General features: G+C 35.2%; 1 protein-coding gene across 1 annotated transcript in view; it reads left to right on the top strand.

Annotated features, from left to right (window-relative positions):
• The first annotated feature begins 370 nt into the window (after window positions 1-370).
• The window catches only part of Col3a1 (collagen type III alpha 1 chain), a 36,383-nt gene continuing 23,199 nt past the window's right edge, over window positions 371-13,554 (top strand). The window contains exons 1-7 of the mRNA XM_055616861.1: window positions 371-580; window positions 8,986-9,185; window positions 9,445-9,495; window positions 9,903-10,016; window positions 11,077-11,151; window positions 12,702-12,755; window positions 13,196-13,249. Coding sequence (XP_055472836.1) covers window positions 496-580; window positions 8,986-9,185; window positions 9,445-9,495; window positions 9,903-10,016; window positions 11,077-11,151; window positions 12,702-12,755; window positions 13,196-13,249 — 633 coding nt within the window. The 5' untranslated portion in view covers window positions 371-495. The remainder of the gene's footprint in view (window positions 581-8,985; window positions 9,186-9,444; window positions 9,496-9,902; window positions 10,017-11,076; window positions 11,152-12,701; window positions 12,756-13,195; window positions 13,250-13,554) is intronic.

Raw genomic sequence — 13,554 nt, 5'->3', positions numbered from 1 at the left:
ATCACCATGCCTTAGAATGAGAATCAAACACTTTTTCAAAATTCAAGCAGGTTTTACTGTTGCAGAAAGAAATTTAAAAACATACAAACAATTGTTGTAGACTAGCACAAAGCACATTCCTATGTGTCTCTATCATGCAAATATGTATTTAAGACTAATGCATGTTATAAACACATACACAGGCTGATGTACACATGCTCCAGATGTGCTGTTTTTCTAACTCTGTGGGTTGTGTCCTTTATACAGGGGAAAAGAAATATTAATCATTGCTTTTACTGCTGAGGGGATGGGTGCTGCTCTCATATTTCAGAAAGGGGCTGGAAAGTGAGGGAAGCCAAACTTTTTCCTATTTAAGGCCAAAGCAGAGGAATCTCCCTGGCTGAGTTTTATGACGGGCCCGGTGCTGAAGGGCAGGGAATAACTGATGGTGCTGCTTTGAGCTGCTTCTTCTTTTCTCCTCTTTTGCACAAAGAGTCTCATGTCTGATATTTAGACATGATGAGCTTTGCGCGAAGTGGGACCTGGTTTCTTCTCACTCTGCTTCATCCCACCCTTATTTTGGCACAACAGTCTAACATAGGTAAGTTCATGCTGACTTCAACAGGCTTTCTGGGTTAATTTTGTCTTAACTTCTTATAAAGAGTCACATAGGGGAAAAAATCAGCCTCTTAAGAATTTCCTGTCTAGCCTCTTAACGGGGAATGTTTTGCTAGCCATAATTTTGCTTTCTACATTTGTTTTAAAAAAGGATAATGCATATGTGTCTTTGAAAATTGTTGAGTTGTTTAAGATAAAAATGTTCTTAAATTAACTTGTTTTCTTGTTCATGTTTTTTTTGGTTGTTGTTGTTGTTTTTTTTGGTTGTTTTTTTTTGTTTGTTTTTTTGTTTTTTTAATTGCTTTAAAGTACTCCCATCTTGCATTGTGAACATTTTGGAATGCTCCCAAGCCATCTGGAATTTATTGGTGTCTTGTAATAATTTCATGTTCTCCTTTGTACACTGCTTTCTTTGCATGAGTAGGACATTTAGCCTTGTTTTCCAAATAAAACAATGCACTAGAAATACCTCAAGTACGAATATCCCAGAAGAAGATACCAGAAGATTGATAGAGTCCCTTTATGTAGTTCTGTAAAATGCTAACAGTGGACTAACTATGGACCTCCCTCAAATGAGCCCAAGCTGCTGAGAGCATGTCATTGTTTCTGTTTTTATTGTGTTCTAAGAATGTGCAGTCGATTAATCCATACTTCTTCAAAACTTTGCCAAAGGTTCTTTTATATTCCACATGTTCTGCCTAGCTGGGATTTCCACTACTGAAGATAAAATGTTTTAATAAGAATATTTTTGCTTTTCTACAAACAAGGTAAATGTACTAGCTTTGTTCAAAAAAGCGGACTTGATGTATTTTTGGTAACCAATATAATGATCTTTACTTTCTTGTTCCCCAAATTAAAAGCAATTGTCTCGTTCTATACTAAATAATTTTTAACAAATGCATATGTTCCTCATCATTCTAAACACCTGGAGGTACACTTTTCTCAAAATAAATGTGTTGATTTGAATGAATCTTAAATATGGATAAAAGAAGTTGTTAGCTATTCTTTTTACACATTATCAAACATGTCTGTATTTAAACCTTTAGCTTTGGCAAATGTTTCATGAGTATTACTTTTTCCACTGTGTGTAATCTTTGCTACCTTCACAAATTATATATGAAAGAGTTGGTGGAAAGAAAGCCCGTTGACATTTTTGTTTATTCAGTCCATGGCTAGAGCAGCAAAGGAACACCCGAGGATTTCTTGTTCCTTAGTTCTCTTCCCCTTAACTCACCCCACCCCCGACTTTTCTCCCTCCTTATCTCCCCACCCCTTTGGCTCCTTAGAAACTCTCCTCCCAGTTTTCCTTCCTCGTTCATCACCCTTCCCCCATCCCGGGCTTGCCCACCTCCCCCCTTCCTCACACTTCCCTTCTCTTGCCACACCCTGCTGTTCCCAGTGAATCTCTGCTTCCACCTCTGGTTTCATTCTCTCCCCTTCCCACCTCACCTCACATTTCTTTTCCTTTGAAAGCTCAATTCTCCTTCACCTTTCTGTCTTCACTTTCTTTCCCCATCTTGCCCTTCTGGAAGATGCAACAACCCCTTGTCTTCCCTAAGAAAACAATAGACATGGTGTAAAGGGAACACTAATTCCCTAGCATCCCAATAAAGATATTCTGATTTCAGGGAGAAGAATTACAGAATCTTTTTTTTTAAACTATGTCTTTGGGACTTAAATTCAAAATATTAGCATAGTATTTGTAGATATCTAACATTTATAGGAATATGAGAAATAATGGAGGTACAGTGGATATGTTTCTACTCAATCCAATGTCAGTAAGAAAAAGCATATTTCATCACTCATCATCTTAACATCATTGCAAACTCATTTGCTTATGTCTTTAAAACTCAAAGAAGGATGAAAGGGGTTTAAGAGTGTATCTTACACTTTCCTTGTAAGTTTTTAGTGAAAATCCTGCTGGATGATTAATTTTGGGGAGGTTGCAGTAGGTAGCAGATACTCAGCACCCTGGGGACATACACGTAACTCTAAATGGGTTGTCTCTCATGTTCCCTAGAAACCCTAGAAGTTGTACAGAACTACTAGACACTAACTTGTAATCTACTCATGGGATTTTTCTGTAGTAGAAACACATTTCCACAAAGAATTTTGGTCTCTTTGCAAACCTGTACGAGTCTTCCTTTATTCATGAATTTTATTCCAGCTATGGAAAAACGTGGTCTGTTTTATATTTCCTGTGGTTTATAAGCATGCCAGATTTTTAAGTGCTAAAACATGCCACCTAGTGGCTGACAGTTAAAGACACCATTTACATAACCAACGCCAGCCAACATGACTGTTGTACCATAGGATCTTGTGTGAGAGAAGAAAGTTTTAAAAATTAAACACTGCTTCCATAAGTAAAAGAAATGTAGATGATGGAATGTTCCCAGACATACTCACACACAAGCTAACTGGTATTGTAAGAGTTTTTATGTTTAAAAGGAAAGTTATATCTAATATTAGCATTTAAGTTTCTCTGGTTTGTGTTGCCCCAGTTATTAAACACATAGAAACCATAGAATAAAATGTATTGTAAAGTCACTGGAAATAACCTTATTTCTAATAAGGCAACACACAATTATGTACATTTCTCAGTATCAGTCATGTAACTGACAGTAAAGCTTAGAAACAGGAAAGGACAGGGTTAATATTGTAACTGAAATTTGATGAAAGGCTAAGTGATTTGAGAACAAAAAGCATAAACTTTGGATCTAGGATGGACCACCTGAGCATTGTGGAAGAGAGCAACGCTTCTGAAACCATACTGGGAGAGAGGTGGAGAGCAAAGGCCCATTAAAGAATGCAGACTCCGTGTTGCTGGTTTGCTCACAGGGTTCTTAAAGGGATTTGTCCAGCACTCTAGTCTATACTAAAAGAGAGCCAGGTCTTCATAAAGGCCTGTTTCATGCCTACAGACTCAGGTCAGGCCTGGAGGGGAAAGCTGGCTTCCACTTCCTGAAGCTCTGAGGTGTCTACCACGGATGACTTGGTAGTGCAGAGTTCCTAGGTGCACTTTGTAACAGATTTACCTAGTATCTCCACCTTGAAGCCATCAAAGCTGATTGCTTGTAAGTTAGATCTGGGAAGATCAAAGATGCCCTTGCCTTTGCTGAACCTGGGGCAATCTTGTAAAGCTTCAAGCCCACTGTAACTTTCTGGCAATTCGCAAGCTGATTCTTATAAAATGTTTCGGTTTGTTTCTTAGTGTCATTATTTTCCACACTTAGAAAAAAAAAATAGCCACAGTGTATTTTTTTTTTAATCTAAAAGTTTTAGATCATGAAACTTTGTCTGTCAGGAAGGCAGTGGAAACTCTGAGCTAGCTTGCTGTGCAGCAGTCATTTGTTAGCTGCAGTTGGAGAGTTGCATTAACCAATAGAAGTTCTGCCTGAGCCTAACAAAAACACTGCTCAAATGGATTCCATTCAGATTACTAATCAAAGCCTCGCTTTTTCCATGGTGGAGGTCAAGCACTACCACTTAAAATGAAGAAAATGGAAAGTTCAAATGGGAGGAATACTAAAATTGTCCCAAAGAAGTAAGATTAAAACATGATTAATCAAAAAATTAACACTTAAATTAGATTTAAAAATTAGCATGGAAACATGACTTTTTCAGTAACATACTTGTGAGACATTTTGTTTCTGTGTTTTATTATAGAGGCAGACAGGGTACATTTCTCACAGAAACACTCATAATGTTACATAAAATTTCTAATGCCCAAGTATCGCTCAAAGGAGACTTGAAATCAAGTTGGAAGTTAATAAATATGAATCTTGTAGTAACTATATTTGTTGAATATTAGTGCCTTAGACATCCTAAATACATCTATGCATCTGATGCGGAAAACTTACTTTTGTTTTTGTCTGTCTAGATGCCTGGATTCCAAATCACTAGTTTATCTTGCTGGTGGTCTGGATGCCATCAGGGTGGCCTTGGAAATACAAACCTTTTTCAAAAGGTCAAGAGAAATAAACAGTAGGATTCAACTCCAGATGACACTATTTCCATTTTAAGATAACCGAGAAAAGACATTTTGCAGATCACTGTTATTCCTGTGAAAATCTGCCTTTGTACTCTTGAGGATACAGAGTTTACAAACCATATGGGAGAGGGTGTTGAAACTGGTCTCTTTCATCCTATCTTATGTTTGAAAGCAAAAAAGAAATGTAGTTGAAGAAATTATGAGTATCAGATTTCAGAAAAGTGTCCTAGATTCAAATCTGCTTTCCTTTAACTGTTTCATCTGGAAAATTACTCAGTTTGTCTCAGGGTCTCTGACTATGTTGAGGATTGTGACAACATTCAGGTAATAGGTCCTTCCAATGCAGGAAGAAAGTAATAAAGTTCTTGTAAAACATCAGATATAAGGATGAACACCTGCATTCCCAGCAGTCTGGTGCACACCTGTGCCTGCCTTCCCAGAAATCTAGAAACTCAGACTGCGATTTCAGAGTTAGCCTAGGTTATAGATGGCTACCATGATTTGAAAGAAAACAAAAATATGTCAGCCACTCAAGAACAGTGCCTGGAACACAGGCTTGGTCTAGTATTAGTTGTGCCAAACATTGTCAATTACACTTTGAAAATATAAAGTATTAGCCATGTAGTAATAAGGAAGAATACATGAAAATCTGCATTCTCAAAGTATAAAATTAAAGTTGCTATAGAATAAGTTAAATATATTAAATATTTTCATAATTTTGCAGATTGTATTATAGTTACAATCTTTGATAATCATGTATATTTTAATGTTCTATTTATCTATTTTTATTTTTGACAAGATAAATATAAACCAAGTTATAGGAATTTTCTAATTAACATAGAAACCATACGCCTATAGAGAATACAACAAAGGAACACCTAAATTAATGATTCCTAGAGTTCTCTTTGTGGGAAGAAGAATGATCAGAATCTACCCATTCGTGTAAAACAACTTTAAAAATGAACTGCATCTACAATAATAGTAGACTGTCTCTTCAGCATTTCTTTGCCTGAAGCTAGAGAGATGGTTCAGAAGCTCAGAGTACATATTGTGCTTGCACAGATCCCGAGTGCAGTTCCTATCATCCTGTTCTATTACTTTGTCCAGAATTGAAAATGTTATTGTCTCTTATTAATGATTTTTTACAAAAGCATCCAGCTTCCTTTTTCTCAGAGCCTCCCTCGACACAGCGCCATAATAAATGAAAGGGACAGTGTGAAGTTCTTAGCACTGGATGTCAGGTGTTATCCAACCTTTAAATGCTGCAAAGTTAAGACATTCCAGAAAATGTCCTTGTTCTCTGCCTTAACATGGCTTTCCTGATTTGACTCTAAAGTTAGGGTCATGCGGTATGTGTAGAAGACGCTCTGCTTCTCGTATATTACAGTGCTACCAGTCGGTGGTCAGTGTGAGATAATAAATCTGAAGAAAGTGTACAACACTCCTTTTTAAAACAAAGATGACTAAAAGAAATAGGGTGAGAACTGCTGGCTTTCAGCTGCAATATCTACTCGTGACTTTTCGGAATTTGATTTTTTTAAGCAAGCCATCTTTGTTTCAAATAGGTGTGAAGTAAATTGTGGTAACAAATTAAAGACATTAATTAATTCTTATTTTTTAGGCATCCCAACATTTTCTGTTTATGTAGAAGAACATAACTTTCTAAAGCAAAAGAATACATACAATATCATTTTAAATGTTACTAGCAGATTAAACAAAAGAAGTCAGCAAGGCATGGTGGGACACACTTTTAATGCCAGCACTCAGAGGTAGAGGCAGGTAGATCTCTGTGAGTTTGAGGTCTACAAAGTGAATCTAGAATAGCCAAGGCTACACAGAGAAACCCTGTCTCGAAAAACAAAAACAAAAACCAGGAAGAAAGAAAGAAAGAAGGAAAGAAGGAAGGAAGAAAGGAAAGAAGGAAGGAAGGAAAGAAAGAGAGAAAAATTAGGGTCACATTAAGAATAGAATTGTGGTCTCTAGAGGCAGAAGGAAGGGAAAGAAGAATTGTAGATTATGCAGAATAGATGCCAATGGAAACTACATGACCATTAGAAAACACTAAGAAATTCTGGTGTATGATGCATTTTGAAAGCTATGTAGAAGTAATTTGAAAGTTTTTACCATAAATCACAAATATTAGAAGAGAGAAATATGCTTAATCTGGATTAAACATAATACATATATATGTGTGTCAATATAGTACATGAAACCCCATTAACTGTAGAGTTTTTATGATTCTATATATTAATTAAATACATTAAAGATATTAAAAGAAAAATACAAAAGATGTACTAAGATCTGTTTATAATTATATTGAAGTCTCTGCATTTTAAAGTACTCAATAAGATTTCTAATCTTATTTGAAACAAGAAGTCAAGTAACAATTTTCTGTTATGTAACTCTAAGTTGAACTTATTCATTAATGAGTCAAATACAGTGTTCAGAACAAATAATAAATACTGTATTTCTTCTGATGTGAGAATATCCTCTATAAGATAAACACATGGGTGGAAGAATGGAGAAGAGAAAAGCTTTATGCTAACTCCAAGACCAATTAAGAACATACAATGTCTTTTAAAATATAAGATACTTAACTGCCACTTTATCTTTAATTTAGCATGTGCAACCAATAACTCCTTTTAATAACCTTTATGCTTTATTAAATGTGGAAATATATTTCTGAAGCAAAGATAAATTGCTGAAAGAATCATTAGCATAAACCACTAGTATTTTCAAAGGGTCAAGGTCAGGCAGTTTGACATCCACCATGTTCAAGGAGAATATCCTAAGTTGGATCTAATCTTATTAGAATTTGTCAGTCTAACTGAGAGAAACTGTAAAATGATTCACATTAAAAATCATGCAAGGATTTTAGTGTTTTCACTGAAAAGTCTTCCATCTCAGCACTTTAATCTTTTATTTATTTATTTTTACTGCCAACCAATTGAACACAGTTCTTTAAGTCAAAATGTCAGTTCTAGATAAACACAAATTGATTTAGTACTTAGCCCCTTCTCCAAAAATAGCACCTTCCACATAGCCCTGCCTCATTTACATGGAGCTAAGCAGTTTGGTCTTCAGCTTTACAGTCTCTGAGAATGAAGTTGTGCTCTTTAGGCAACTTTGCTACATTGAAAATAACAGTAGAACAGCCACTCTTTTGTTTTTTATTAGCTGTTACATCAGTAAATTTTGAGACAAAAAATAGGTATTGAATTGATTCATACAAGAAGTTTGAGCTATTTTATAACATGTTTAAAGTAATGGCACACATATATAAATGAGAAATGGAAGCAACTCCACAGGCTGTAGAGACAGAATATTCTGAAATTTCTCTAAATGGTTGTGTTTTAGATGATTTAAAGTATCTAAATATGAAAATCCAGGAACAGAAATTTTAAATTCCAGTGGGCTTATGAGAAAATAAAAGGTTAACTGTCTGAAAGAAATGTCAAAGAACTCAACAAGACATTATTTACATTCAAAATTGTTTGCAGATGTTTGAGAACTTATTATTTATTCATTCATTATTGGCAAGCTATCATAATAATTTTCAAGCTGCATTTAACCATACTACACAGTTAACACTTAAAGACCAGTTTTATTTTGGCATGACCTAAGTTGAGTCACTATGAATGGCTGCTGAAATTTCAATTTCTTGCATATAATTAAGAACAAAGTCATAGTAAGCCACAAATATACAGGTCATGACTCATGATTTTATTTTTTCTACTTATTCTTTGCCAATAGTTGCTTTAAAGTATCACTTTATTTTGGAAAATTTGAAAATTCTTTTGTTCATGTCTGATATGTAATACATTATATCATATAATGTTGACCCACTAATGTCCAACAGAGCTAGCAGTGACATTCAACACACGATCAGCTTTGTTAGTTCTCTCTCCAATCTGGAAGAGTTTTATGCTGCCAAGATTAGCTTAGTTTTCCCATGGATTTCTCAAGTAGGTTAATAAAATCCAGAAGGTACCAGAATTAGTAACAAAAATCATCCTTTTAGTTGAATGCTTCCATCTGCTGTTAAAGCATAGGATAGCAATTGAGTAAATAATGCTTATTTTCATTTGTATAATTAATAAATAAGTTTGAATGTTTGTGTTGTATCCACTGCTGTCAAGTTTTTAATATAAATAAAGGAAAAACAATTGATTTTATAGAAAATTGTGACATGCTGATTTTATGTTAGTGCATTGGTACCTTAGCAATTATATAAGGAAAATATAATTTATTTTTAATGAAATGAAGAAATTATTTGTTCCAAACTTTCTTCATTTTGGTTCTACTTTATAAATAGTCATGACTGCATAACCAAAACCAAAAACATTTTGTCAAAACAGTTTTTAAAGTGCCATATATTCTCATTTATCTTCCCACAGATGAATTGGGATGCAACTACCTTGGTCAGTCCTATGAGTCTAGGGATGTCTGGAAGCCAGAACCATGTCAAATATGTGTCTGTGACTCAGGATCTGTCCTCTGTGATGACATAATATGTGATGACGAGCCACTAGACTGCCCCAACCCAGAGATCCCATTCGGAGAATGTTGTGCAATATGCCCACAGCCTTCAACTCCTGTGAGTCTATAGAACACATTAAGTTTGCAAAAACTACATCTCCCAGATTCTCATTGAAACATATTAATAACATCTACAGCATAGAGTCTTGAAAGGAATGTCAAGTCATGCCTGTCAAGCAGGCATGTTGCCATCACAAATAAATGATGTCACTTTTAGTTGAACACAGGGGATTGGGTATAATCATATTTAAGAAATAAAGGTGTAAATTATGCCATAGTTGACATAGATTAATCTCTGTATCATTTACACTTTATAGGCTCCTGTACCTCCTAATGGTCAAGGACCTCAAGGCCCCAAGGGAGATCCAGTAAGTAACATCTTCCCAAGAGAATAGTTGCTAATGATATTTCTAGGAAGAGCTGGTTTCTCTTGTTCAGTGTGAACTTTCATTTTTCTGAATTTTCTTCTGTCCTGCATATTTGAAAATGAGGTCAAAGTCAAACAAAATCTACAGCTATACATGTAAAGATTCAATTTTCCTATATCTGCAAGTCTTCATTTCTTTGTCAATTTGAAAAACAATACACAGTTTAAGATACAAAGGAAAAATGATAAGCTTCAATTATTCACAAGACTTAGTTTGAAATTCACTTATCCCAAGGACAGATTATTATACTAATAATTAATTTGATAAAACCTGGAAGCAAATTCTTAAAAATGATTTTGAATCACTTCATTTTACCTGTTTTGCTTATTTTTGCCTTATTTTGTTAGGGCCCTCCTGGCATTCCCGGGAGAAATGGCGACCCTGGCCTGCCAGGCCAACCAGGTCTCCCAGGTCCTCCTGGAGCCCCCGGAATCTGTGAATCATGTCCAACTGGTGGGACGGTAAGAAATGACAGAATTAAATTCTTCTCCATATAAGTGACTTAATTTATCTTTATTTGGGCTATATTACATCTTACGATGGCAACTTCTGTCCTCTGTTTTTTCTATATTTAATAAATCTTAATTTAGTGCTTCTATATGCTAAGAGCTTCAAAAATAGTCCATTGTCACCATGTAATGTGATTGCTACTCTATCCTGAAATGTCCCAGCATCTCAGCATGTATATGTTATACTCACTCTGTTTAATAAATAGACTATCAGTTCCTAAAACAGTTAACATACATATTTAGAAAGCGCTGTTTTCCCTACTCCACCCCTAACACAAACTTAACTCCAGTTTTCGGAGGCTTGCACACTAGGTGGTTAGCAGCTTGGAAAGCTGTGCATTGAATTCAGATAAACAGAACAGCCTGTGCTTCTGTAGCTGCTTCTGTTCAGCCTTAATGCGCACCTTCTTCTGAATCAGGCAGAATCAGTCTGCACATAAAATAAATATCCAAGAATATAAGTACTATAAAGTTCAGCTGTATAGGTAGTTCAATGTTTATTTGGTGAGGGGTTCAGCTTTTATTATATTAAGTCAGGCCATATATATGTACATGTAATCAATATATATAATTAATTTTATTGGCCTCTTGAAAAAATAATTTTACCACCCAATGATTGGTTGGAGATTAGAGACTTGAATCCTGTGACTTCAAAGTTCTTTTTTTCTTAAATATTCAGTGACTCTGTGTGTAACGCTATAACCATTATGTTGAAATAATGGTTTCAGTAATAGCATTTAAGGCCAGATTGAAGGGGGCGGCTTTCATTTCATTTCATTTCATTTTAAGTTGGTTAAAATCTTCATACATTACACAAGCAAGTCTTTCTGTAGGTTGTCTAATATTTAAAGTCACAAAGAGACACAATAAGCAAGATATACATGTAACATCTGACATGCAGAGATCTATCAGCGAGCAATATGTGCTATATGCACTTGTTCTAAATGTTTTGAAAAACTATGTTCTTTGTATTAATGTGATCTCATCTATGTACTTGATCTTTTTGCTACAGAACTATTCTCCCCAGTTTGACTCCTATGATGTCAAGTCGGGAGTAGGAGGAATGGGTGGCTATCCTGGGCCAGCTGTAAGTACAAATGTTTCTGAACATTTTCAGATATCACCTAGCCTTTGTTTCTGAACTCTTGAGTGATGTTCTTCTAGAAAACACAACATTATCACGGGATTGTACAAAATGGTTCATTGACTACCAAGATTGGAAGAGAAAACAGCAATCTGTTCATGATTCTTCTATCCTAACTCATTTCCTCCTTGTGGCATTTCATGTCCTGCCATATTGCTACTTCCTCATGCCCATCTGCACCAGGGGGCCGTACTTACCTCATACAGTGTCTAATTGAATGCAGTTTTGCTACAGCTTGTTCCACTTTTCATCTTTCCACCCAAGTTGCACAACATCTTCTTTTCATCTTTTTGTTCAGTAAAACTATCATTTTATATTGTAAATGATAGTTTAAGTCATGAATGTTCAACATCACAGTCCATCTTTCCTCCAAGCTTTAAGTCAAGTATTAAATACTTTTAGAAGTCATTGAACTTCTATGTTCAATTTCCTTAACCTTGAAAAACTTTCCAAATGTAAATGACCCAGAGTTTTAATAACAGCAGGAAGCATTGGCATCTCGACTTGAAGTCACCAGTGTTGCTGACTTTTGCACTGGACTAGCTCTCGGGAACTGTAATAGTTTTGAAGCCCATAGTCCACTGCAACAGAAGCAGTGTTGACAATAAATACATTATGCCAATGGATTTGTGGCTTCTAAAGTTAAAGGGAAAATTCTCAGTAGTTCCAAAAGTCATATTGAAGGCTTATTGTAATTTGTAAAAAGAAAATTGAAAAAATATACATGATTACAATTTTCTACAGTTTTTGATGTGATATTTTTGAAATATTTGGAAATTACATAGAGAATCAATTATTTTTCTGAAAATTGGTTGCTACTACACTCATGTTATAAATCCTCCTTTAATAAGATACACAAAGCTAAATAAAACCACCATTTATAGACATTCCAGAAACATAACCTAATTTAACTTAAAATTTGCCATCAGAATTTACAAATAGTATACTACCGGTCTTCTAGTTCAGCGCGCATTTCTGAATGAGGATTGGTTTTCAGTTGTGAGTGCCACATGTGTAATGGTTCATGTTTGTATATAAGCCTTCACATTTGGAGTTGGCTGACATGGTTACATTAGAAACTTCTATCATAAGATCTACGGTATAAAGACGTTTTTCACATTATGCTTAGCCAAAGGACAAGAAATTGTTTACAACAAAGAGAGTTATCAGTGAAATTTTATAGAGATTTTCATCACAGTTTATGCTGACTCTCTTCCCTCTGAATTCACTTTCTTAGGGGTTAAGGTTAACATTATTATCAATAATCAATTTTCTAGGTTGACTTTCCAATTTCATCTTGAGAAAGGCTTTCATGTACAAATTCTTTATTAGAAATCTCACAGCACTACGCATATGCAGGCTTGTTATCAGATAACAAGATATGGTTGTGCATGTTCGAAAGCACTTTGGCATCATGTCTGAACAGATATCACCCTGTGCAAAGTGCGTTACGTTTATCTGCTCTGTGTTTATCATTCAAATTCACATTCCAGGGTCCCCCGGGCCCCCCAGGTCCTCCTGGCTCTTCTGGACATCCTGGTTCTCCTGTAAGTATAATTTATTCTGGTGTTTTCTTCTTCATGAATACATGAATCAAGCTAATGTAGACATTGGTAATTCAGCCATTTCAGCATCCACAATCCCAAATAAATAAATAAGTTGCAACCAAAAAACTAATTATTTTTAAATGTTACAATTCAGTATTTATTTCATTCCCCAACAATTATTAGCAATTACAACCTTGGTAAAATTAAAATACTTGTTTAATTTGTCCACAATATGCCTTTGAGTTCAGAACCATTGAATTTAAGTTTCAATGAACTTAATCTAATGGAATATGTTAACTTTTTTCTGATCCTGAAAAATGTTTTAAATTATCATAAAATGTAATAAAAATTCTGCTCACATTCAGTAATCACCAAGATGTAGGTCACTCATGTGAAGTTCTTGTTGCTTTAAATATATTTACGCTGTTATTCTATTTCAGGGTTCTCCCGGGTACCAAGGTCCACCTGGTGAGCCTGGCCAAGCTGGTCCTGCAGTAAGTAACACTTAAGTATCACATTGACAATTCACTTCACCTCTGATACTTATCATCAGTTTCAGTGACACTCATGGGTTCATCTAGAGTGTAGATTACATGGATGCTTGAATTTTTACATAATTTAGCATTGTGTGGTGTTTGAGGTGAACTCAAAGATTTTAGAGATTCCTGGCTGGTTAGCCACCAAAATCATTCACTTACTAGTGTTAACAAAATGCCCTACCTAGGAAATACATGTTTAAAGTTTCTGTGAATTCCCCTTGTATCTAATCTACCAATGTGCCTATGTGCATACATGCATC

The sequence above is a fragment of the Psammomys obesus genome, unplaced genomic scaffold (assembly GCF_907164565.1).
Source record: "Psammomys obesus unplaced genomic scaffold, mPsaObe1.curated_primary_1811, whole genome shotgun sequence".
Taxonomy (NCBI): domain Eukaryota; kingdom Metazoa; phylum Chordata; class Mammalia; order Rodentia; family Muridae; genus Psammomys; species Psammomys obesus.
The sequence above is the reverse complement of the archived record's forward strand: the minus strand, read 5'-3'. Positions and strand labels throughout refer to the sequence as shown.